Source organism: Panthera tigris, chromosome F2 (genome assembly GCF_018350195.1).
Source record: "Panthera tigris isolate Pti1 chromosome F2, P.tigris_Pti1_mat1.1, whole genome shotgun sequence".
Lineage (NCBI taxonomy): Eukaryota > Metazoa > Chordata > Mammalia > Carnivora > Felidae > Panthera > Panthera tigris.
In genome coordinates, this window is record NC_056676.1 from 29,912,642 (window position 1) to 29,938,527 (window position 25,886).

The 25,886-nt window shown below is 41.0% G+C and overlaps 1 protein-coding gene and 1 pseudogene across 1 annotated transcript; both read left to right on the forward strand.

Moving 5' to 3' along the window:
* The first annotated feature begins 7,044 nt into the window (after positions 1-7,044).
* On the forward strand, positions 7,045-7,170 carry LOC122235186 (annotated as a pseudogene).
* Positions 7,171-16,019: 8,849 nt separating this feature from the next.
* On the forward strand, positions 16,020-20,089 carry FABP5 (fatty acid binding protein 5). Its single transcript, XM_042973532.1, has 4 exons — positions 16,020-16,179; positions 18,676-18,848; positions 19,242-19,343; positions 19,839-20,089. The coding sequence occupies exons 1-4, from the start codon at positions 16,101-16,103 to the stop codon at positions 19,890-19,892; spliced, it is 408 nt and encodes a 135-aa protein (XP_042829466.1). The 5' UTR covers positions 16,020-16,100; the 3' UTR covers positions 19,893-20,089.
* The last annotated feature ends 5,797 nt before the right edge of the window (positions 20,090-25,886 follow it).

Genomic DNA, 25,886 nt, shown 5'->3' on the forward strand with positions numbered 1-25,886 from the left:
TTTGGATCTTACAGTTTCCTGATTTTTCAGTGATTTTGGAGAGAGGAGTCACTATTGGGATGCTAGACTAGAAGCTCTCCGGTCAAATGATAAAGGAGTAAGTGGCTGGGGAAAAGACAAAGAAGAGGAGACAGAAGAGCCCTTGATCAGATAATAATTCAACAAAATAGATTCACATCAGTTTAATGGAGAAAGATGTTTCCAGGTATACCCAGTGCCCATATTCGAAACCCATTAGTTATTTGGTTGTGTTATATGAAATTGCCAGGGTTTGACCATTTTTAACTACAAATACGGTAATTTCATATGAATCAACACAGTACTCAAAAAAAGCCATGGGTAAGGTTTCTTACTGACTAGAAGTCAGATTCTCAGGTCCTCCTTGTCAACTATTAAGTCCATAGGGAATACCTGAGGCATCAAGTTGCCAGGAATACTTTATGGTTCATGAGACACATGGTTGGAGGATAATGAAGGACAAATTATTAGTTTCATTGTTACTGTTTGCTAATAATGCATACTCAAAGCAAAGAATAATAATTTTGGGGACGCCTGGGTGGCTCAGTCTGTTGAGCGTCCGACTTCGGCTCAGGTCATGATCTCACAGTTGATGAGTTCGAGCCCCGCTTTGGGCTCTGTGCTGACAGCTCAGGGCCTGGGGCCTGCTTCGGATTCTGTGTCTCCCTCTCTCTCTGCCCTTCCCCCGCTCACGCTCCGCCTCTCTCTCTTTCAAAACTAAATAAACATTAAAAAAAGGAATAATAATTTCCATAACACAGTATTAGAAATAAGCAGCTTTCTCTGTGCTCGATTTTCACAAATATTGAGAAGATAAAAATCTTTCTCTAGATCCCTTAGCTTTTTAATCTAAGTATTTTTGAGAGTAAAATAGCTATAGTAGAATGAAACTATGAATGGCCATTTATCTGCTAGAGACACTATTAAATGAAAGCAACTTTAGTGGACTTGATTATGTGGACCTTCCTCCTTGCTTCAATAATTTTTTCTCAAACGTAATTGCTTCAAGGCCAATGATGAAGGGCATGTAAAATGCAATTAACAGATGAAAAATATCTCTTGTGATTTGATATTAAACAGAAGTGATGGAGTGTGACATTTAAAAAATGGTATCAGAGGTACACACTCTGCATTCCACTTTAATTATATCAATTTCAGATTCTAGACCACTGCACTTTCACACATGCTTAATTAAATTATGTCAGCATCAATACTTTTAGGTCAAAAAAATTTGGGGGGAGGAAGTTTCAGAGACAGGTAAGATTAGGACAGTAATTCCTTGCCTTTCTGGCTGCTGGACCAGAATAAGCTCTTAAAGTCTTTCTTACCTGTAAAGATATGTGGTTGTAATAAAAAGCGATTTGAATGGAATTCAAAGCCCCTAAGACAACTGACATTATTTGAGCATACTTTTGGGCTCATAGAAGGGAGAGTGATCTGTATTAATTTCACAACACTCCATAAGTAGTTTCAGACTGATGTACTTTCTTGAAGATGTAAAAAACACAACAGAGAGACAAATAAAATTTTTTAACAGTTAAGAATTAAATTATTCATTTCTCTTCAAAGAAGACTTTAAAAGCTCTAATTTATATCCATTTTACATATCAGAAACTAAAACTTCAAGATCTTAATGTTTAGGTGGCATACAGCTGGTTGTCCAGTTGATATACAAGTTTCCCTATAACACAGCATGCACTAAATTCCCATTCTACATGTTCCTTTCAAGGGATTCTGTGAATATGCAGGAATTATATATATATATATATATATTTTTTAAATATATATATTTAAATATATATATATTTAAATATATATAAATGTTATATATTTCTTCCCTTGTCCCTATTTATACGAATAGTGATGTTCTTTTTACCCTTGCCATTGCTCATGTCCTTCCCTCTTCCCCACTTTACGCTTTTCCTAGAGACATTCCACTATAAGAGTTCAAGTGAAAGTCATTGAAACAGGTCTCAAGTCCTCCTGTAGGGGGCACTAGTTATGCTGTAGTACCAAGTAAGTCTTAGGGGCATATCGGTTAGCTTAGATTCTGAAGAAAGTATCTGGAGCCACAGAGAATACCAGCTCCAGACATTTTGAGATAGGCCAGTTATTTGCTGGGGCCAGGACTGTGCTTTTGGTTCATTTTAACACGTAATAAAAACCTTGAGATAACCGTGTGTTATTTTAAAATACATGCACATGTAGTATAGTTCCCATTTAAATGGATATTATGATTCTTCTTTAAAGATGAGGACACAGAGGAAGTAAGTGACTTCCTCAAGATCATACAACTAGTATGCAACAGAGCTCAATTTCAAACTCTGTTCGATCTGGCTCCAAATTCCACACTTTTCCCACCCCATGTAGTCTCTAAAAGGAGCCTGCAAATATTTCTTAGTTACATCTCACCTTTGTGGTTGTTACTGTGACCTTGTAACGTAGAAGATCAAAAGTTATTGTGTTCCTTAATTGCTGAACCCAACCACCTCTAGCTGTACTCAGCTGACAGGTGAAAATTGACAGAGTAAAAACTTCCAAGTTAAGTATCCCCTAACTAATTAAAATAACAAGGAACTCTTTTGTAAGCTAGGATTAATAATATATGTAAGAGTTTTATTGAACCATTTACTGTTTTTTCCGAGACAGTGAAGATATTTTCAAGTTCTTTCACTAACGCTTCCATTTTCCTTTTAAAATGAAACACTCCTAATTAAAGCCTAACACTAGATAGAGAAAAATGCACAAGTCCTGTGTGTCCAGGTTGGTAAAATATCACAGCACAAACCCATCCGTGTAATCATCTTCTGTGTAGATAACTTTGCCAGCACTCTAAAGCCCCCTCATGCTTTTCCCAAGGGCTCCTCCTTCTCTGCTTCCCAAAAGAAACCATTGTCTTGGCTTTTATTTTTTTTTAATTTTTTAACGTTTATTCATTTTCTGATAGAGACAGAGTGTGAGTGGGGGAGGTGCAGATAGAGAGGGAGACAGAATCTGAAGCAGGCTCCAGGCTCTGAGCCTTCAGCACAGAGCCTGACACGGGGCTTGAACTCATGAACCATGAGATCATGACCTGAGCTGAAGTCAGACGCTTTACCGACTGAGCCACCCAGGCACCCCCCACTTTTTTTTTTTTTTTTTTTTTTTAACGATGGCTTTTAACACCATAGATTAGGAATACCTATTTTTGAATGTTTTTTTTTTTTTTTAAGTACAATACTCAGGTTTTTAACCTGTGTGGATTCTTTCACTCAACATTATGTTTATGAAATTTCATCCAAAGGGTTGCAAGTAGCTGTAATTTCATTTTCATTACTGAATGCTGCTCCGTTGTATGAATACACCACAATGAAAACCCCAATCTATTGTTCATGAGCATCTGAGTTATTTCCATTTGTGGGTTGTTACAGATATCACTACCATTAACAGTTTCACACATGTCTCTTGGTATAAACATTCACCTTCAGTAGATAATTCCAAACAGATTTCCAAAGTGGTTGTAGCAATTTACAATCTCACCGGCTCTGAATAGGGTTCCCACTTTACATTTTAGTCTCAATTTTTAATGTTTATTAGCAAGGTTGGGAGCTCAGAAGCATCACCTCTGTCCGAATGCAGCGTAGGGATTTTATATATTCCACCCCAGGTAACTAAGCTGTCTTCGGGGTCTCTTGTCATTGTGACCTACTCCCTAAATGTAACTGTTCACACCCTGGCTGGAAGTGTATGCTATGAACATAGATAATTTAATAACATATGGCAGCATACCAGTGTGATGATTTCATGTATGAAAACCACTTTAAAATGATGTTAATAAATCATTGTTGATTCACTGGCCTGAAAAGAGCAATGTCAAAGTAAGCCATTGAGAGGATGAGACATTAAGCCTGGACACTGTGCTAAAATGAACACTGAGGTCTTCCTAATGTATCTAATGCTTATCATAGTGTTTGGATGAAAGATATCAGACCTTTTGCAATACATCACTCTAGAAGGTAGCATTAATTAAACAGACAACAGGTGCCTGAAACTTCTGACCCATTTTTTTTTAAGTAGGTCAAAGCCTCTTATTAAAGTTCCTTATAAATCCTAACACTCTTATTTCAGAAATCCTTATGAACTATTCCTACTTTTTACTCAGTTAAGAGAAAACCTGTGAGATATGATCATTTACCTTAAATAATCCTGGGTCCAGGAACAATTCCAGAAATAAATTTGCAAAATTAAATGTCTATTACTTTAACTTGTCTTTGAAAAGTTCAGTGAGACTTTGGAGATGGTGTGGAGTAGAAAAGAGAATGGCATTCTTAATTTATTTGTAAGTAATGTACATGTATCTATAATTTTTCGTCTTGCTGATGTTAAGGAGAAACTGAACAAGCAAGTTCAACCTGTAGCCTTCAAAGAGAACCTCCCCTCTTTGCCTCATACACCTTAAATGGGTGAAGAAGAAATGGAGATGTAATCTCTCAATAATGAATGGAAGATTAAGAGAGGCTTAATCTCTATCGTATTTCCAGTACCCAAAGTTCTTTTCTCCCCCACAGTTTCTTTAACCACAAAGTCCATTATCAACCTCTTGATTTTCTTTTTTTCTCTTTTTTATTACATGAATGGTCACTAATTTCCAAAACGGCATCAGTGTTCTTCATTACCTTTTCTTTGGCCCATGGAGTCATGTGTAGAATTGTGCTGATATCAAGTGTCTGGTGATAGTAAAGAAAAATAAACACACCCAGTAACCTAAAAGTGAGGTATTCATGTTCAAATCTACTCATGCTGTCTTCTTGCCATTTGCTTTCCACGGCATCCATTGACTTAGTTGATTTAGATAATACATTTGGCATAGACCCTGGCGAGTTTTTCAAGAAACACTAGAAATCCTTGGTAGGCAGTGAAAAAGAAGGAAAGCAAGAGTGGGTTAAGGAAGGAAGAGGAAGTATGGGCAAATGAGAGTCCCTCTTGTACATTTTCACAGGCCTAAGTCAGTACACGTGTGACCGGTAGGTTTAAAGAGGGGTCTTTTTATGCAGGCAGAAAGCAGCTTCCTCCTGTCCCTCAGACTGAAAACCCTCTGTCAGGGAAGGGTGGAGACTTCTCAGCTATCTTCCAGTCTGACCCCCACCCCCGCCCCAAGCTACTCTGGCTGCGCTAGAGTTGGGGAAGAGAGGAAAAAGAAAGGGTAGAAAAAGTCTTATTTGACTGGAATGGTTTGATCTGAACCTTATATACGTAAATAATAATAAAAGTAGATATATCTGAAATTTTGCACTTAGTGAATATTTAAAACTGACTTGTGTGTGTGTGAGCTGTTATTGTGGATCTTGTGTGTGAATATCACCTCCCCCACCTTCCCATCACTGAAAATTGCTCACTTGCAGTTTCCTTAACTCCGGGAACCCTTCCATCTATTTACAACACCCCCTTCGGCAAGATCTTGCTGGGCAGAAGGGGGGCTGGGCAGGAAGAATGAAGGTTATATTATAAAATTTGTTCAGGGGTCTGAGTCTGAAAACAATCACTGGCATGAATTTTAATTTTCAACCATTATATTTCATCCTTACATTAGATAACAAATGATTAAAAGGTACAGTTGGGGTTTGTTGTTGTTTTTGGCAATGGCAGCTTTCTTTCTAGGTTGTTAAAGATGTGAAATTAATGGGGCGCCTGGGTGGCTCAGTCAGTTAAGCATCCGACTTCATCTCAGGTCATGATCTTAGAGTCTGTGACTTCAAGCCCCGCGTCAGGCTCTGTGCTGACAGCTCAGAGCCTGGAGCTTGCTTCAGATTCTGTGTCTCCCTCTCTCTCTCTGCCCCTCCCCTGCTCATGCTCTGTCTCTCTCTGTCTCAAAAATAGATAAAAACTTTAAAAAAATATTTAAAAAGGATGTGAAATTAATAATGTACATCCTTGAAACTTGATTTACTCTCTTCTCTCTTCTTTTTACAGTGAGAAAACAAAAATCCAAGTTTATACAGTTAGTTTGTAGCAGATTAAATTCTAGAAAGAGGGTCTCCTACATCCTAGGCCACTGTTCTTTCAACATTGTGGCTTTAGGGTGGATACTTAAAAAAATGATTGGTTTATGAGTGATGCTAGTGTTTCTTTGCCTGGCCTATCTTAAAGTACTTTAAATACCTTCTAAAGTACTAAGTCCCTTAGTACTGTTCTAACTCGACTCTTAAACCATCTTTTAAAAAAAAAAAATGCTTATTTTATTTATTTTGAGACAGGGGAGGGGCAAAGAGAGAGAGGAAGAGAGAGAATCCTTAGCAGGCTCCATGCTCAGTGTGGAGCCCAAGTCAGGGCTCAGTTCCACAAACCGTGAGATCAAGACCTGAGCCAAAATCAAGAGTTGGACGCTTAAGCGACTGAGCCACCCAGGTGTCCCTTAGCTAATCTTTTTAAGATTGTCTTTTCCAGCTTGAGTGAAGGCAGAGGACAACTGATGCCAGAGAAATTGTGACATTTTTAAAAAGAAGTTTAACTAAGGAATCTAAAGGTCCCTTACAGTTTAAATAGTGAGCAAATTGTGTGCCTGTATTTATGACACATATTGTTATGACGATTTCCGGTTTTCCTGAGGAACAAAGGTGGAGGCCAAACAATTGCATACTTAATGATAGTGTTAAATTCTCCATGCTACTTAAAATCCGTATACTAGCATTGCTATAATCATCAATTCGTAAACCAAATATGAATTGATAGAAAAATTTAAATTCTAGGCCATTCCTCTTGCCTTATTTTTTATTTTAGTATTTCTCCCTATAAAGTATTCTTTAAAATGCTTAAATAATTACTGAATACATTTGGCATTCTTGGTAAACATAGGATTTGTGGTTATGGTATTTCTTACTCTGGAAAGACTTTATTCAGGCACCAACTGCAGTTAGATTATGCAAGTATTCTAATTGTTTTGAGCGGAAATGATTCTTTTTCAGAAAGTTTTGTAATAGTCCTGCTAAACAACTTAAAGTCATTATTTGGTCCTTCCTAGCCTCTAAGCTTATTCGAAATTGAAAACGTAGCTTTGCGCAGTAGCAGCTTCGTAGCCAATGAGGTTTATCTGAGGCGCAATTATTGCTAATCGAAATTGAAAATGTAATTGGAATTATTCTTCTTTTTCAATATTATTTTTGCTGTAACTCATACCTCTCTCTTCCTCTCTTTCTGTCTCTCTCTCTCTCTCTACACACACACACACACACACACACACACACACACACGCATATGCACATGGATACACATAACATATTTTATAGAGTTTTATTTATAGTTCTCTCTCCCAGGTATTTTATATATAATACATTTGTGTATCTAAGCAATTTTTTTATACTGATGAAATATCATCATCCAATACTTACAGGCTTATAGAGCCACCACGGAAGAATAAGTGAGCAAGCATTTTGTTATTTTAGAGGGTCAAACTAAGACCAATATCTAGAAATTACTGGAAGCAGATCTCAGCACAACAGAGATTATGGCTTTCTCCCAATCAGAACTATTAAAACATAGAAATGGCTTCTTGGTGAGGAAGTGAGGCCTCTATTAACAGAAGGATTTAAGCAGAGCCTGATTTTATTTGTATTGAGAGAATCCTAATGGGCTTTAGTTGAAGTAGAAGACATCTATAATTCCTCCAAACTCTAGGATTTTAAGATTCTTCTTTAGTTCTGAACCCAAGTCACAAATCCATATTCAGAAATGCAACTATATAACTTTAAAGGATTTGCTAATAATATGTCTGCTCCAACAACGGCTAATTGGGTCCCGATCAGGTCTGACCAGGAATTACTGCCAAAATGTACAATTAAAAATTATACAACTTGGGTGCGGGCTCCAGAGATCAAGTGTTACTTCTGAATCTGCGCTGGTGACTTGAACTAGCTAGTTTCCCTCGGAGCACTGAAGTCTTAAGTCTTTGGGTTGAGAAAGATCGGGGTGTGAATGAGCTAGAGCCTTGCCCTATGAAATGAATGGCTGCAGCCACTAGCTCAGTAAAGCTTAAAGCAAAAGGAAACCTGTTACATTTCTCACAAGATTTAGTGTCACTGTTCATATTTATTGGAAAGTGATAACTGAAAGGTTTATTGAATTCTGAAGTGATTTTTATTTTAATCATTTATATCCTCACCTGCTTTCAAGTGACATATTAGATTATATAGATATTAGATAATATGAGATATTATGATCTTCTGTTCCATAATGAAACCAAACTTTTGTTTCTGTAAATATACATTAGGAATGGTTATGTCAGCCAAAATGCAAATATGCAATGCAATGGAGTGACAATCAATTAAAACAACATTTTTTTTCCATATAGTAAATGACATAACTAACTTCCATATAGTAAGTAACATTTAAAGGGACACTAGTAAGTGACATTCTTTCCTGTTTCTAGAATCTGGTACTATTCTAGAATAGAAGAAAAGAGTTTCAGGATATAGTTCAGTGTAAGGGGTTCTTTGCAAGACTGGTTTGGGTCCGCAGCTTCTAAGAGGATTCGTTATGATACCTCTATCAGTTGTTTGTTTGTTTGTTTGTTTTAGACTGACTAGAGTTTTTACTACTTTGTATGATGTACTGATAACGTAGCTTTAGAAGTCATACTATTTTATACCATGTAACAAATACAATAAAACTTATCCTAACAGAACCATACTCTTCCCCTATGGACCAAGTATAGTTTCTACTGAAAGCCAAGGGCATCAGAGCAGGTGTAGTAAAATCATTACACTTTGTTGCTGAGTCTCTTCTCACAAAAGAGGATGTCAATGACATGAGCAAGGAGACACAGCAGGTTTTTCCGGTCCTTACCCATCTGGCTGGGGTGGTACAGAATCCCTGTTTTGACTTGTACACTGGCAGATTTTATTATGCAAGCTGTGTATCTCAGCATTCACCACAACCTTGGGGACAGCCAAGTGTCACTTTATTCCTGAGTTCATGGTGAAGAACTCACTTTAAAACACAGGGAGAGCTGGGTAGTGATGTGGGTTGCATCACGGTCTATAACCCAATATTTCTTAGATAAGATCTTTCTAACCAGCTGATTAGATGGTGGCTTTGTGGCATTTGGCACATTCATTTTCAACAGGATGTATCTGTTTAGTACACCCACCTGGTTCCTGTCAAAGAGATGACCCATTCAGAGAAACAAACAAAAATCTAGAGTTCCCGGGATACAATTGAAAGCAATAGGACTATGTATCCCCTCACCCCCCAAAAGATTGTGTGGTATCTTCTCAGGAAATTCACTTAATATTATAAAGATAAAATGAATTTATCTGACATTTTCAAAGACATGTCATACTTGGGAATTTTCCAAATGTTCTGAACTAAAACAGAAGCTTTTTAATAAATGTTGGTTAAATGAAAAAAAAGGGGGGGAGGGGAGTTCCTTAGCTGATGTAAGTTTAGGTTAACAAACTCCTTGAAGACAAGGACTAGAATCCAGTCCACATAATTATTAGGTGGTCTAAAATTGTAGGCTGGCTTGAATCAAAGGAATCTATCTTGTGTGGAAAGCTCTGCTGGCCCTTCATTTGTGAGCGAGCAGAGTAGTCCACACATGACATATTATTTGCACAATGTCGTGTGAGGCGGGAAAGGCTGACTATGGTCCCATAGCACTTTTTCCCATTAGATGATACTAGAGTGCCACAATAATGCTGTACTTGAAACTTAGGCTTTGGAGTTGCCCCATAGGTGAGAATTAAATCTCACAAGTCTTCCTCCAACATTATTCAATCTGAGATACTTGGAGTGAAAGAGAGCACTGTTTGTAATTACACCAGGACAACACAACATCTTGACTATACAAAAAACAGTGTGCTCAATTCTGCTAACCCACCAATGCAGAAGGGCCGTTAGGAGCCCCAGCTTTACCCTGAGGGATTAACTATGTCTTTTGAGGCTGCAAAATAGGTGACAAGATTTGAGATTTGTAGCACAAATATTCTTTATCCCACCTCCTAAATTAGACCCAAACCAAGATCATGGTTGCCCTCCATGGTAATACCTACTCGGCCTCCCTGTTCCTGTATGAAATCACAGCTTTTAGCCAACCCAGAAAACAAAATGTGGTTCGCTGGAAACTCAGATCGGTTTCTTACTCTTTGTTAATGTGTGAGTCACTTAATTGAGAAGCTTGTGCTGTAAAAGGAGGAATGCGGGGATACGAGAGGCAGGACAGCACAGGGAAATAAATGTGTGAGAGTAAAACCAACCTTTCATTACACGCTGTTGAATTTATATCTTTAAGTGTGGTCAATGCAATGTGAACAAAAAGTGTCCTATGGTGTTTACAAGTGGACGAACAAGAGGTATCCATCCTGTCGCTTGACTCCTTTAAAGCAGGGCACAGAATCAGCTTGGTGCTGTTTTGCGGGCACAGTGTATGTCTCTGAGGGGTTACAGAGTAGCTCTTCCTACCACTAAGTAAAGACGACCAGAGTTAGGATTGAGAAGGGTGTCTTCAGTCAGATTTAGGTAGGCTATTAAATTCTGATGATTTTTCTTAAAAGCTAATTCAGACAAAAGGAAGCTATGGGCCTGACCCATCAGGATAAATGGCCCAGAAGCAAGCAACCCTGTGGTTTTGCAGATTTGACTTAAAAATCGAGTCTTATGGGGATACCTGGGTGGCTCAGTCTGTTAAGCGTCTGACTCTTGATTTTGACTCAGGTCGTGATCTCATGGTTTGTGACACTGATTCCCCAGTCGGACTCTGTGCTGCCAGTGTGGAGCCTGTATGGGATTTTCTCTCTCTCTCTCTCTCTCTCTCTCTCTTTCTGCCCCTTCCCTGTGCACTCTCTCTGTTTCTCTCAAAATAAATAAACTTAAAAAAATAAAAATCCAGACTTAAGGATAAATACTAATAAAGAAAAATGATCAAACTGTGTTAGAATCTGGGGGAAAATACTTAAAGTATACTACATGGAAAGTGAGACTGAAAAAATGGGGAAGTATAATTTGCAAGGAGAGAATTTGGCCTCTTCCCATGGAAAAATCTGATTTGGAGGTTTTTTGTTTTTGCAATTTTCAAAGGGTAAAGCTACCCTTTATGAACTTGTCTGTGTGCCTGGGGCTGGAGCAGCCCCAGACTTTGTATATAATTTAGTGCATATTGGGAGGGGCAGTTTGGCTGGAGCTGGGCTTGAGGAGATTGAGGTAGCTAAGAGATTTGTTTTGAGGCTGTGCTGCCTGGTAGGCGCAGTGTTTTTACTAAGATTTTGTGCTTGTTGGGGTGAGTTTACAAGCATCTTCCTGCTCTATTTCAAGATGCCCCCTTACATGTCGTGTTTTAGATCCAGAACACTTTGAATACCACCCACATGAGGCATGAAAGGGCTACGTATTTCTGCAATCCGTTGCCATGAGCTAATGGCAAATGTCCTATCCCAAACTATATGTCTGGACAGTAGAAAGATCTATGTCGGCAAGCAAAATGGATTGATCTTACACTGAGCTGAGCCACCATATCCCCTGCCTTATTTAAAACCAACAGCATTTTATTATAACTTTAAAAAAAATTTATAACTTCTCCTGTAACTTTTGCAATGTCTCATTTTCTCTCTATTCTCACATCCAGTTAATTTAGCAAGCACATACTTCTGATTAATTATTTAAGCAACTAGAAAGTTTTCATGGTTACCCATTTACAGGCATGTTGGGTAGGAATCAAACTACTTTAAGTAAAAAGACAAAATTCGTAAAGTAATTCCATTTTTATAAATGCTTTCATGAGAAATAATTTCATTACCAAACATAAAAGAAAACAACTTTCCACTGATGGAATGGTGGCTTGCCGTGGCTGGATATAAGTTAATATTCTGGGTGTTCCTTAAGCTGCACAGCTTGCTGACCTTATTCTCATCTGGGAAGTTTTGCTGCTACAGACAACTGACATGATGCAGATCCTTGCTCTATCCACTTACTAGGATTTTCTTTTGGAACTGATTCCAAATGGGGTTTTCTTAAGGAATATCTGGTTTTAGGCTGGGTATGCAAAGCATGGAAGGGCAGGACATGGAAGATTCAGGGTCAAACAACTAGTTATAAAATTTAAGAAAGAAATTAGATTGAAATAAACATGGTATCCATCCTCCCTACCCCATTCGAAGTCTTCTTTTCCAGTGAGCAGCCAGAAAAATAGCGACCTCAGGTTAATTAGAAAAAAGTCTCAATGTTGAGTACGATGAGTTTTGGAGTGAGTTTGTCCGATTTCCTGTCTTTTCTATATATTTTTATATTTTTATGGAGATATAATCAGAAATCCTCATGTAGGGAAGTGAAAGTCACTCTGATGTATCGAAACCATATGCAAGTTCTTGCATACTTTACAGCTTTGCTATTCAAAGCATGGTCCCCAAACCAGTAACAGCTTCACCCGGGAGTTTGTTAGAAATGCACGATCTTGTGTCCTGCTGTGGAAACTACTGAATCTGCATTTTAACAAGATCCCTGGGTAATTTGTTTGCACACTAAAATTTCAGAGGTATTGCTTTATAGTGTTCTCTTTGCCCATTCCCGGCCTCCTTTTTGCTTAATCTGCCCATGTACTTAGAAAAGAGTCAGTTGTTTGAACATGGATTGCTTTGCATATTTGCTGCAATGATTGCTTTTGATGTGGTGCTCTTTCTCTACCAGGTGCAAACTTTTAGGCCACCAGTGCTTGGGGTCCTTAGGAAATGATTATGTGCTATAATCAACTTTGTGGGAGGCACATTTATCTACTCAAACTGTAATTAGGAAGTTGTGTTTAAATAAAATTACACAATACACACCAAACTTTTGTGTGAGATTGTGGAATGTGAAGCTGACCAACTACTAACATTCATCAAAGAAAACCAAAGAGAAATATTCTGTTTCACCACTAGGTGGAAATAGAGTAACTGTGAGCATATTTTTCAGGGCCATGAGCTACTACAGGAGGTAAGCTGAAAGGAACCTAAGAAATCATTTGGTGTAATTCTTACCTCCTTAATTTCAGAGCTGAGAAAACTGAGTTTTGAGAGATATTAAGTGAAACTACATCTGTCTTACAAATGGTAGGCCTCTACAGCTACAGATGGAAGAGTTGCTGGTAACTCTTGATCTTTCAACCATTTTCATCTATATGAATAATGTGTTATTAGTCCTTCAGCATGACCAGCACAGTCACTTACATTTGTCAGGATAGGTTTAAGATAAAACTATTTTTCTTTGTCCCTAGATTATATATTTAGCAATATTTATATATTTAGTAATATAATTAATCTCAATCAAGCGGCAATGCTCCCTTTTTGCAATAAAGAGATATACTCAACTATCCCATAGAGTCATGCAAGATTTTAATCAGATTTGTTTTTACAACATTTTTGGTTTTTACATTGCATATTGGGTTCAAGTTAAGTAGCCTAGAACAGAACTTCAGTTAGCAGGTTAAGGAAGTAGTTAATGCTTTTCAGAACTTGAAATCCATTACCATTATTTTTAAGAAAGGAAGGGAATCTGAATTTAGGGCTTGAGGGACATTAGAAACAATCTACTCCAATCTCTTTCTGTATATACATTACAGGTGAGAAACATCAGAGAACAAGGGATTAAGTGTGTCGCCCACAGCCACAAAACAATGACCATGCCCTTCTTTGTTTCATGAGAGACTCTAGCAGGTATTTTGGCCTATATCTTTCTGTTGTTTGTTGGTGTGTGTTAACCACAAAAGGATTATTTCCACTCATTACCTCAAAGAGTGTGTTTAAAAGTTAAGTTTTAGGTAATACTTCTGTGTTCAAAAACTATTTCTTTTTTTTTTTTTTTTAATGTTTATTTCTTTTCTGAGAGAGACAGAGCATGAGCAGGGGAGGGGCAGAGAGAGAGGGAGACACAGAATCCGAAGCAGGCTCCAGGCTCTGAACTGTCAGTGCAGAACCCAACTGGGGCTCAAACTCACAAACTATGAGATCATGACCTGAGCCAAAGTCTGATGCTTAACCAACTGAGCCACCCAGGCACCCCTAAAAATGATTTCTTAAGTAGTTATGTATTAAATACTATTTTCCTTTTGATATTTCTGTAACATGGTTGATTATGATAATCTAAATATTAGTATTCCAGGACAGAGTCCTGGTCATTATCACCATGTTCTATACAAAAATGGATAAAACATGTTGAATCAGCACATCAAGCATGTAAGTCCAAACACACAGGAGCCGCCTCTCCAGGAGGCAGGGGCAGCAGACTGTCCTGAGTGTTTGGAAGCCACCATTTGGATCGCTGACTGAGCAAATGGCCTGTTCAGCTGCCCTCAGAACTTGAACATCTTCCAGCAGTATAGCCTCAGGTGTGGGACATGTGGGCTCTTAATGGCACAACGATGTGGCCTGAGTCACTCAGTAGTAAAATGGTACCACAAGAAAAACTGGGGTGACCCTACAATGAGGGCAGGGACTTGAAATAAAAGAGATACAGTGCAGGGGAGTAAATGTTGTGAGGCATGTTGGGAAATGACCAATCTCAGATTTCAGTTTGTTGAGGACGTACCTGAACCAGTATCTTGGTGTGGTTCTCTGTGAACTCTGAGCTCCATGAGCAGTCAGCTACAGGCAGCCAGGCACCGTCCTGTTTCACAAGGTCTGCAGTGAGAAGGACTGGACAGGGATCTGTCCACTCTGCAAACATTCGCTGCCTTACGTCCTCTTTCAAACAATTGCACTTGCAAAAATTTAGTGGAGCTCAGAGTTAATGGATGTAAAGTAACCAGGAAGCAGGGTGCCTGGGTGGCTCACCAGGTTAAGCATCAGGTCATGATCTCCAGGTCTGTGTGAGTTCGAGCCCCACATTGGGCTCTGTTGTGCTGACAGCTCAGCGCCTAGAGCCTGCTTCAGATTCTATGTCTCCCTGTCTCTGCGCCTCTCCCCCCACTCCCTGCTCACTCTCTCTCTCTCTTAAAAATAAGCCTTAAAATTTTTTAAGTAAAGAAAAAGTATGGGGAAGCATAGCCTCTAGCACAAGCAGACAGGCAATAAATGGACCTTATCTCCATCACGGCAGCTGGTCTCTCTGTGTGGCAACTTTCTTACCTCATCCTAACTCACTCCCACAGGACCTGGGATCACAAAGTCAAATACTGCGACAGGTAGACTTTGAAAAGTAGAACGTTCTACACAACACATACAAGGTGTTATTATAATTAAAGGCAACGAGGAAACGCGCTGGAGTCTCAATTCTTGGGAGCCTGAGGACAGACTATGAAGGGCTCACTCAGCTAGGAATAGAAACAAGTGACATTCTTGAATGGTTACCTTTAATAGCAATGACAGTCACTTCAATTGAAACTTCTTAAGGAGTTGTAGTTTGTAAACTGAACCTCCTAGGACATCTTCCCCTGCCCTGTGCCTTCTGATAAAATCGTCTAACTCAAATCTAACTCACCCGCCCTGAGGCCCAAACTGGGCATGGGTGGAGGAGACTGGGGGGCGGTGGCCCGAAGAGGGGGAGAACAGATTCTCTCAGGAAGGTATGGGATGTGGGTTAGTCCGCTAAGAGCAGTGACGAGGTGGGTAAAGAACTCTATCGCTCAGCCAAACCACCACCTATCAACCAATTTCTGCCGCCCAAGCCCTGCTCGGGCTAGTGGATTCTTTAGGGTATTTCGAAGAAAAAAAGAGTGGCGGCCTGCAGGGAAAACGGTGCGGCCCAACAGGGGTGGGACAGGGCGCCCCGGTGGCCCCTCTGGCTTCCCGGCCATGCGGAGGCGCTGGAACGTGCAGGCGCCGGCGTCCGGGGCGGCGTGGGGCGCGCCGGGCGAGTTGCCGCTTGCAGGAAGCGCCGGGGGGAGCCCCCGCCATCCTACCTCCGTCCCCGGGCAGGTGGAACGGGTTCGCATTTGGCGACCCGGGAAAAGAGGCCCTGGGGGCGTACGGGGGGGGGGGGGGCGGGGCGGGAGCGGGCGAGGCACGTCTCTCATTGGCCTCTCGGTGCCGTCCGGCACGCGCCGCTTTTATAAAGCAGCCACGGTTGCCGGCAGGTCACAAGCCACGCTCCTGACGCCCCGCTCGGCTCCGCTCGCTCTGCACGCCCGCCCGCCAGCGCCCACCATGGCCACCCTTCAGCAGTTGGTAGGAAGATGGCGCTTAGTGGAGAGCAAAGGCTTTGACGAATACATGAAGGAAGTAGGTGAGGCTCCCGACCGTGCGGCGCCTGTAACGTGGCGAGCCTGTGTCTGTTCCTAGGTCCCCTTCAGCGTGCTGAGCCCAGCGGCGGGGCGTGTTCGGCCGCTACCCCCTGTACACCCATGCATCTCCCATCACCGCCGCCCGCCCCCCCACCACCACGTGGGCAAGCAGCCCGGAGAGCAGCGAGCGCCTGCCGCCCGCCTGAGGATTCTCGACACGTTCTGTCTCCCGGGCCTCCCGGCTCTGCTTTCCCCTAGCCCACGCGGCAGCCACCCGCACTGCTTCTTGCCCTTGAGCGCGCTCCTCTTCCTCCCACCCCAGGCTTCACTTCTTTCGACCTCCTTCGGGCTGCCCCCGTAACTTTCCCTATTTTTCTCTTCCCGCTACTCCTCCTCCGACCCCCCGCCACCATCCTGCCTCTCCCAGTCGCCCCGTCGTGGCGGCACCCACTCCTTTCGCACCTTGCGCCGGCACTGCCTCATCTTTTGTGGCTAGATGGAGCACGGGTTCCCCCACCCCTACTCTCCTCCACGGGGGCGCGGGGCCGGGGCGCGGTTCCCCGCAGAAGCCCTTTGGAAGGTCCGATTGGGGCTGCCGCTTCAGCTTTCGTTCCGCCCTCGGCTGCCTCTCCCTAAACCTGCGGGGCGCTTGGGTTTGGTACGGGCATCCTCGTCCCCCGCCCTCTTTCCCCCTACCGCGCGGCGCTGAGAGGCGTGGCGCTGGCGACACCGACCTCGTGCTGGCGGTGCTGGCGCTGGCCGCCCTGAGCGCCGCGGTGGGCGGGTGGCCTGTGCCAGGGAAACGGCGAGGCCTGCTGAGCCTGGGGGGGGGGGGGTACCCTCCGCTGCCCTGCCCTCTGCGTGTTGAGGGTGAGGGGGTTTTACTGGAAAACCGCAGTCAAGCTGCAGAGCCCTCCTGCGGCTGCTTGCCAGCTGCCTGCCAGATGGGTGTGGCCCTGCAGAAGCCCTGGACTGCTTACAGCCTTCCAGGAGTATGAGCCTCTGGAGGAAGATTCCAGTTTTCCCTCTCACTCTGAACTGTACTTGATTCTCTATTATTGTCCTTTTCTAGGCCAGTGGCAACGAGTATGCTCCTTGACACAATGGGTGGATTAGCAAACAAAAATGGACCTTTGTGGCAGGCCACTAGGGAGCTACTGTGGAGTGGGATCGAATCCTATAGTGTGGATCTTATCTGGAAAGGGGCTTCCTTTCTGGTGTAAAAATTACTACAAAGACCCTCTATTGAGACCTAGTCCCCCTGGCACTTCAGAAACACTCCTTCTTAGCCTTTATCCAAGACGATGACAGCTTAAGCTGGTTCTGTGGTGAATCTTGAGTGTATTTATGATACTGTGAGTAAAACTGGAATGCACTATTTTGGTGTATGTGCTGTAAGTCTATCTAGATCAAGAGAACTCTGGAGAAAGCCATTTACTTCATTCATATCCAGGAAATGTGTGTATGTGTTCACTTTTGTGAGGACCACATAATGCCATTTCTCTGCCCGTTGAAAGTGAATGTGTTTACTAGATGGCTTATTTCCAGGGTTCTAGAGTCATGAAGGTTGTCAAGGCTCAATTCCTTAGGGGGCAGTCAAGGTGTGGGAAGAGCAGAGCCCTTTGTCCAAAGTGAGAATAAATAATCACTCACTAACAACACAAGGCACCAGCCCCCAAAATGACAAAAGAGAACGCATCAAGAAGACATTGCAAGCCTAGTTGAATTTTTAATCATTAAGCCAGTGATTTTTGCTTAGGTTGTGGTCTCGTCTGTGAAACCAGGGTTTGGCCTAGATCTAAGTTTCCTTGTAAATGTTAACGTTAAGGAGAAATACATAGATTATAAACTCAATATGATATCAATATAGTAATTGAGTTACGCAGCTCTGAAATGTTCACTGTCTTTGAGGGTAAATTTTTCCCAGTTTATTAGCATCATGATTGTGGAGTTAACTCTTAAAAAACTCTTGTGATATTTGAATAGAGTTGATTTGGATTTTGTGTAGTTATTAGTCAAAGATTTATCCAGGGCCTTGGATGTGTCAGACTGTGTGCTAGAGTCCTATAATACAACATTTGGCAGAATTGAGTAGATAGTTTTAGCAATCCAGATTTCTTCCCTGACTTTCTGAAGGCCAGCATAGCATGGTGGCCAAGAGCTGAGATTTAGAGCCAAACTGTCTGTTCTTTTGGTTCCCAGCTCCATCACTTCCTAGCTGAATGAGCTTCGGTAAGTAACTTCAGTGCCTCACTCTTTCCTCTTGTAAAATGGAGACAGTGCTACCTCTCACACAGTTGTTGCAAGGCTTCCTATTAATCAATACATGTTAAGTTCTGGCACATGGTAAGCACTGGGTTTGTGTTTACACTTGTTATTGAGAAGTGAATAAGTGAAAATATGTAGAACATAGCAACTGCAGTTGAATTTTACTCTATTTGTTATGTAAACCATAGACTTGGTCTTCCTGTTATTTAACATGGGGTAACATTCTACAGGAGTGGGCATGGCTCTGCGAAAAGTGGGTGCAATGGCCAAACCAGATTGTATCATCTCTTCTGATGGCAAAAACCTCACCATAAAAACTGAGAGCACTCTGAAAACAACACAGTTCTCATGTAACCTGGGAGAGAAGTTTGAAGAAACTACAGCTGATGGCAGAAAAACTCAGGTCAGTCATAACTTAACAAAATCCATTCTAGACTTAAAGTCCATTCTAGACTTCTAGAATGATAGATTGTATTAATAATAGTCTTACTGTTTATGAGCAAAACTTAACGAAAAAGTCAAACTAGTTTATGAACTGAGTTTGACAAATTAGTGAAAGTACCAGCTTCATAACTTAGTGTATTTTGGAAAAATAGTTTAAGAAACATGAGAGAATGAGTGTCTCTTATAGGGGCCTAGATTGAAAAGCATAAACTATATTATGAATAGAGTCGGTATAGTTAATGAAGTGGACCCAGAAAGGAAAAGATGAAAAAATGTTGATTAAGGAAGTTACGAGTCATGGAAACTCTTCTTGTAACATACTTTGGAAGATTAAAATGTGTTATTTTTGCAGACTGTCTGCACCTTTACAAATGGCGCGTTGGTTCAACATCAGGAATGGGATGGGAAGGAAAGCACAATAACAAGAAAATTGGAAGATGGTAAATTAGTAGTGGTAAGTGCCGATCTCCTTATTAGCACTCATAGTTCACTTAATTGTTCAATATCACTGATAGTGAACATGAGAACTTTAGATTTTGCAAATCAGGGCTTTCGTTTGCCATACACACATCATAAGCAAAATAATGGGTTCTAGCTTTTCAAACCCAGGAATTTTAGAATGTATTTTCTGGGGTGCCTGGATGGCTCAGTCAGTCAGATTTCCAACTCTCGATTTTGGCTCAGGTCATGATCTGATGGTTTGTGAGATGGAGCCCCACTTGGGGCTCTGTACTGGGCATGGAGCCTGCTTAAGATTCCTCTTCTCTTTGCTCCTGCCCCACGTGCATGCGCGCATTTTCTCTCTCTCTCAAAAAAAAAAAAAAACAAACCATTTTCTCCATCTATGAAGTAGATTACAAAGTTTCATAAGATGCTGACCCTAGTATTGAACTACTACCATTGTTCTGGGATGCATGACTAACCTAATTCTTTAATATCGTTCTTCTAGGAGTGCGTCATGAACAATGTCACCTGTACTCGGGTCTATGAAAAAGTAGAGTAAAAATTCCATCATCATTTGGACAGGAATTAGCTGTGAGGATGAACAAGCTCAGTTCAATGAGCAAATCTCCATATGCTTTTTTTTTTTCATCACTGTGTTCAATTATCTTTATCACAAACATTTTACATGCAGCTATTTCAAAGTGTTGATTTAATTAGGATCATCCCTTTGGTTAGTAAATAAATGTGTTTGTGCTATGCCAGTGTTGTATGCTTTTTTAAATTTCATAGGAAATTAGTGGTGAATTTTAATAAGTATGAATTGAATAAATTCTGGAGTAGTCTTAAGGGTCCTAAATTGAGATAAATTTTAGTAATTTATATAGAGAACTACTTCTGTGGCAGATACACTACCAATCATTTAAGCTTGCCCTACACTATTAGAACTTTGTATCAACTCAAAGATCTTAAATTTCTGGCAAAGACTATTCTCATTAAAAATTGTTACATAATCTTTATAATTTAAATATTAGAATAAAAGTTAAATTACCATCATTGACCAATGATCATACTTTTAACGGTGCATTTATAGCTATTATTCAGGAATTCTGCAACCCAAATTCTCTTAACTAATTTTCTGAGGACGTGCCATGTGCCAGGCAGTGATCTAGCTGTTGAGGCATATCTGGGTACAAGGTCACATCATTGCCCCTCACTGTGAGGAGAAACACCAACTTTGGAAGAACACAATCTGCTCATTAACAAAAGCCATAGAAGTAACAGAGTTCTAAAATGCTGCCTGTGTATCTATATAAAAAATAACCAGAATTCTGATGAACCCCTGTTCTAGTTCTCAAACCCAAATACAAACATCTGCAGTTCACATTTGGAGAAATAGCTTGTAGACATTGGGCTAAAGCTTTGTATGCATGATAGCCGAGGTAACACTTCAAGGAAGTAGTACCATTATCTCAATTCTGTAAATAAGAAAACGGGTTTCGACTAGCGAATCCGTTAAAGGATATAGGAAGTAGTAGTGCTGTATTGGGAACCTACATCTTATAGAGTATACTCCATGTTCAGTCATTCTGCAACACTGCCTCTTATCAGCTTGTATTAAGATCCCAAGTCTATAAAGTCCCTCAAATGTAATAATTGAGACCTGCGAAACCACCCTCCATGCGTTGAAATGTTAGCTGGTAAGAATCTTCAGAATTGCTGAAAGCTTGCAGTCAGGGAAAGAGCTCAGCTCACTGACACTCTAGCCCTGTGCTGTCCAATATGGAGCCCTAAGGGGCGCAGGGTGGCTCAGTTGGTTAAGTGACTCACTCTTGATCTCAGCTCAGGTCATGATCTCATGGTTAAAGAAATAGAGCCCTGAGTTGGGTTCTGTGCTGATGCCTGCTTGGGATTCTCTCTGTCCCTCACTCTCTGCCCCTCTCTCACACTCTTGCTCTCTCTCAAAATAAAAATAAACAAAAAAAATATATATATAGCCATGAGCCACAGATGGATGTTGAGGACTTGAAATGTGGCTCATCTCAGTTGAGATGTGTTGAAAGTGAAATACATATTGGATTTCAGACTTGATACAAAAAAAGGTTAAATTCCTCTTTTTTTAAATATTGATTGCAAATTGAAATAACATTTTGGATATAGTTGGTTACCTAAATATTCTAAATTAAAAAAAAACTAATTTTACCTGTTTCTTTTTCTTAAGGTGTCAGGGGAAAATTTTAAATTATGTGTGCTAGCATTTTTGTGTCTGTGTTTTTTTATCAGATGGTGCTGCTCTAAACTTCCTTTTCTATTTGAATTTCCATCTTGCTTATTTTAGTCTTCATGCTAGAGTTCCTCTTCCATCCTCTTTTTCAACTTCGAACAATAGTATACACTTACACAACTCTCTCTGAACCAGACCCTGGACCAAGTACTATAAAAGTTTTGTAGTTCTTAGAACCACCCTAGATTATGTTCATTAACGATTGTTTTCTGCATTTAGATGAAACTAAAGCTCAGAGTCTAGGTAATGGTCCCAAGCCATACAGTGGATACAAGTCAGAGAACACATAGGAGCGCACGTTTATCTAACTGTAAAGCCTGTGCTTCTAGCCACCCGGCTCTAATGCCTACACTGCCTCAGTTTATGGACTGTGGAGTATTGCTTGCAGGATAGTAGGCTCATGTACCTTACATGGGTACTGTTCACATTTTGGGTGAGAGAATTTTCTACCGTGCTGGCAGATGGCAAGCATCCTACGACTTCGCATCCTAAATCATGGCCACAGAATGCTCATGGCACCCATCAGCCTACCCCAAACATCCCATACACTTCCATATGTCCTATAAGGGTATGTACCATACCTGGTTGAGAACGACTGGATAGAGCAGTGTATCTCAACTCCATGTCACCTGGTGTCAGGTAAGCCCTTCTTTCTGCTAAGCGATCATTTAATGTCACTTGACCCCTTAGCAAAAGATAGAAAGTAGTGCCTTCATTGAGTATTTTTGTTTTCTTTTAAATGGTCATCTGCTGGAATGTATTCTGGCTAGTTCTACAACACACGGGATCTCTCGGGGACTCACTTTTACCCCAGATCTGTCAGGTCTCCTGTTTTCTATGCTTCAATCCTTTGTTGCTGATAACCTAGTAGACATTTCTTTATAGATGTCATGTTTAATTTCAAACTTGTTTAATCTTCCTAAACTATAATATGATGATGTAAGTGCTTGGGCTTTGGAAGCAGAAAGTCCTGTAATCCAATTCTGGCTCCCTACCCTTTAAGAACTGTGTAACTCGGCAAATTACTTGACCTCTGATCCTTAGTTACCTACCTTCTTTGTAATAAGATACCACATTGTCTGACTCAGAGCATTGTTCTAAATATTAAATGAGATAATGTATGTAAAGCACTTAGCCCAAGGTCCAGCACATAGTAAAGACCCAGTGCCTCTCCAGTACTGCTGAATAGAACTTTCTGTGGTGAAACGGGCTATAACATCCGCACTGTCCAATAGAGTGGCCACCAGACACATGTTTGTGGGTATTGAGCACTTGAAATGTAGTGAGTGCAATTGAGGAATTGAATTTTTTATTTTGCTCAAATTTAATCAATTAAAATGTAAATTTAAATACCCATGATGCTAACCTCATGTTTTCCAAAATTGAGTTTCTTAATTTTGATCCCAAACCCACTCCTCTTGCAGTATTCTCCACCTTAGTACGTGGAAATGGCATTTTTCCAGTTCCCAACATGAAAGCCTAGGAGTAATCTTTAATTCCTTTCTTTTTCATACCAAATCTAATCCGTAAGCAAATTATTTCAACTTTACCCTCAGAATATATTTAGAATTCAGTTACTTTTCACCTCTTCTGCAGATACCATCCTGGTTCAAACACCACCATCTCTCCTCTGCTCTCCTGTTGGCATTTTTATTCTCCCAGAGCTATCATATTAAAAAACAAGGTTAAAGTATATAATCCTCTGTTAAGAAGCCAAAGTCTTGGGGCACGTGGGTGGCTCAGTCGGTTGAGCATCTGACTTCAGCTCAGGTCATGATCTCATAGATTGTGAGTTCAGGCCCCGCATTGGGCTCTGTGCTGACAGCTCAGAGCCTGGAGCCTGCTTTGGATTCTATGTCTCCCTCTCTCTCTGCCCTCCCCCAACTCAGTCTCTGTCTCTGTCCCTTTCTCTTCTCTGTCTCTCTCTCAAAATTAAACATTAAAAAAAAAATTAAAAAAAGAAGCCAAAGTCTTTACAGAGGTCCTATCTATTCTTGCCTGTGTCTCCCAACTTCCCAATTCCTCTCCTGATTTCTTCTCCTATCGCTCCCCTCTCACACATTTCCCTTCAGGCACTGACTTTTTTTTTTTTTTTAATGTTTTTATTTATTTTTGAAAGAGAGAGAGAGAGAGAGAGAGAGAGACAGCACAAGTGGGGGAGGGGCAGAGAGAAGGGGAGACACGGAATCTGAAGCAGGCTCCAGGCTCTGAGCTGGCCACAAAATAGAGCCCAATGTGGGGCTCAAACTCAGGGACTGCAAGATCATGACCTAAGCTGAAGTCGGTCTCCCAACCTGCAGAGCCACCCAGGGACCCCAGGCATTTGACTGTTGTTGACACAAGTGTGCTCCTGCCTCAGGATGTTTGCACTTGTTGCCTCTGCCTATAACAGTCTTTCCTAAGGAATCTGCAACCCAGGTTTTTCAGCTTTCTCACCTCCTTCAGGTGTCTTCTCAAATGTTCCCCTAGGAATAAGTCATTCCCAGACCACGCTATATGTAATAGTTATCGCGCCTCCCCCATACTCCCTGTTCCCCTACACTGCCCTTGTCCTTACCACCAGCCCCGACTAGCTATATATCTACTTAAAACTTTGGGTGGGGAGGGGGTTATTATCCGTCTCTCCCACTGGAATGTAAGAAGTCCATGAAGAAGGGACTTTGTTTTAACAGCGTTCTCTAGCACTCGATTAGTAAGCAACTTGGCACACAGGAGATACTCAATAAATACTGTTGAGTGATTAAATTCTTTAATTAATGGCTTCTTTGTACTTGTTTAACACATTTTAATATAATTTAAGACCCTTCATGAGTTTACTTCAATTATTTTTGAAACCATATTTCCTGCCCTTCGCCCACACTGTTCAAATTTAATCTGGTCTTTTACTTACACTAGAATAGTGTGCTTGATAATGATAGAATACGGATGAAATAGGGAGTGAGGGATTCCATCATTCTTCTGAACTGGTAGGTCATGACATTCTGCTCTACCAGTAAATAGGCTGGCCAATTTCGATCAACGTGTAAAATTTATCTTACTACAGCTGAGTACGGCCAACAGACAATGTTTATCACACAGAACTTGATCTGAGTTGTTTGTGGAACATGGTGCAGATTAGATATAATTTACTACAAGTAAGATGGATTCATATAAATCAAACCCTCACCGAAGAAAAATATGCAGGCAAGAGATGACTTAACTTTTGGATTAGGTCTTTGAGTGCTACAAGGGCATGAACTGTTTTCTTCAAACACAATCTGAGTGCCTAAGGGTGAATGATTATGTTGAATCACAGCGGTGCAATCAGCCGTGCAATCTTTGTAGGCAATATGAGGTTTAGTTATATGCAAGTAGAATTATGTTGCCTTTATTGTCATTCAGTGGTTTCTTGAGTCTTAATCTCAACTGCTTTCCCCAAATCTGGTGTTTGTGCTATAATTTAAAAAAGGATGGGGTGGGCTGGGTGGCTCAGTTGGTTGAGAGCCCAACTCTAAGTTTTGACTCAGGTCACGACTCAAGGGACGCGAGATCAAGCCCTGCCTGTTGGGCTCGGCCCTGGGGGTGGAGCCTGAGGGTGAAGCCGCTTAACATTCTCTTTCCCTCTCCCTCTGTCCCCTGCCCACCCCGATTGCGCATATGTGCACTCTCTCAGAGTAAAATAATAAAAATACAAGTTTGGGAACCATGTGTTTACTACCTAGATTTTAATGCTGCCTGCGCAACTTCGGTTATTATTCAATTCCTGCGGCTTATTAATCAATGATTATTAGTGCTTGTTGTATTTTAAATTCACTTTTAAGTTTATGAGAATAATGATGGCTTTTTCCTGGGTTTCATGTACTCACTGTTTTCCTTTTCTGGTGTTGTCCTCTTAGAATTCACTGCCCTTTAGTAGGTCATGTGTGGTGTGGATTAGTAGGAAGAAATGATGAAGCTGGTAAACTGGTTTAAAGAGCTGCGTGACACATGTTTTGAAATATTGTGAAAGGCAGGGTGGTATGACTTGTCACTGGTCCCACAGCAACTGGAAAATAACTCGAGTCTTATGACATCTGGTCTGTCAGACCAGTCACCAGATCATATGTGAACGTTTCCTTGGGATCAAGTCCGTGGGCTCCTCCCATTCGTCCTTCTTCTACTCTGCACACTTTGAAAATGCCTGAGAAGAGAACAATGATACTTCTGGAAGAGTGCTTGCTATGGTGCTGATGTCACATGGTATGGTGAACAAGATAGAGCAGGGTCAGGGGCCTTTCCTTTTTCATGGAACTA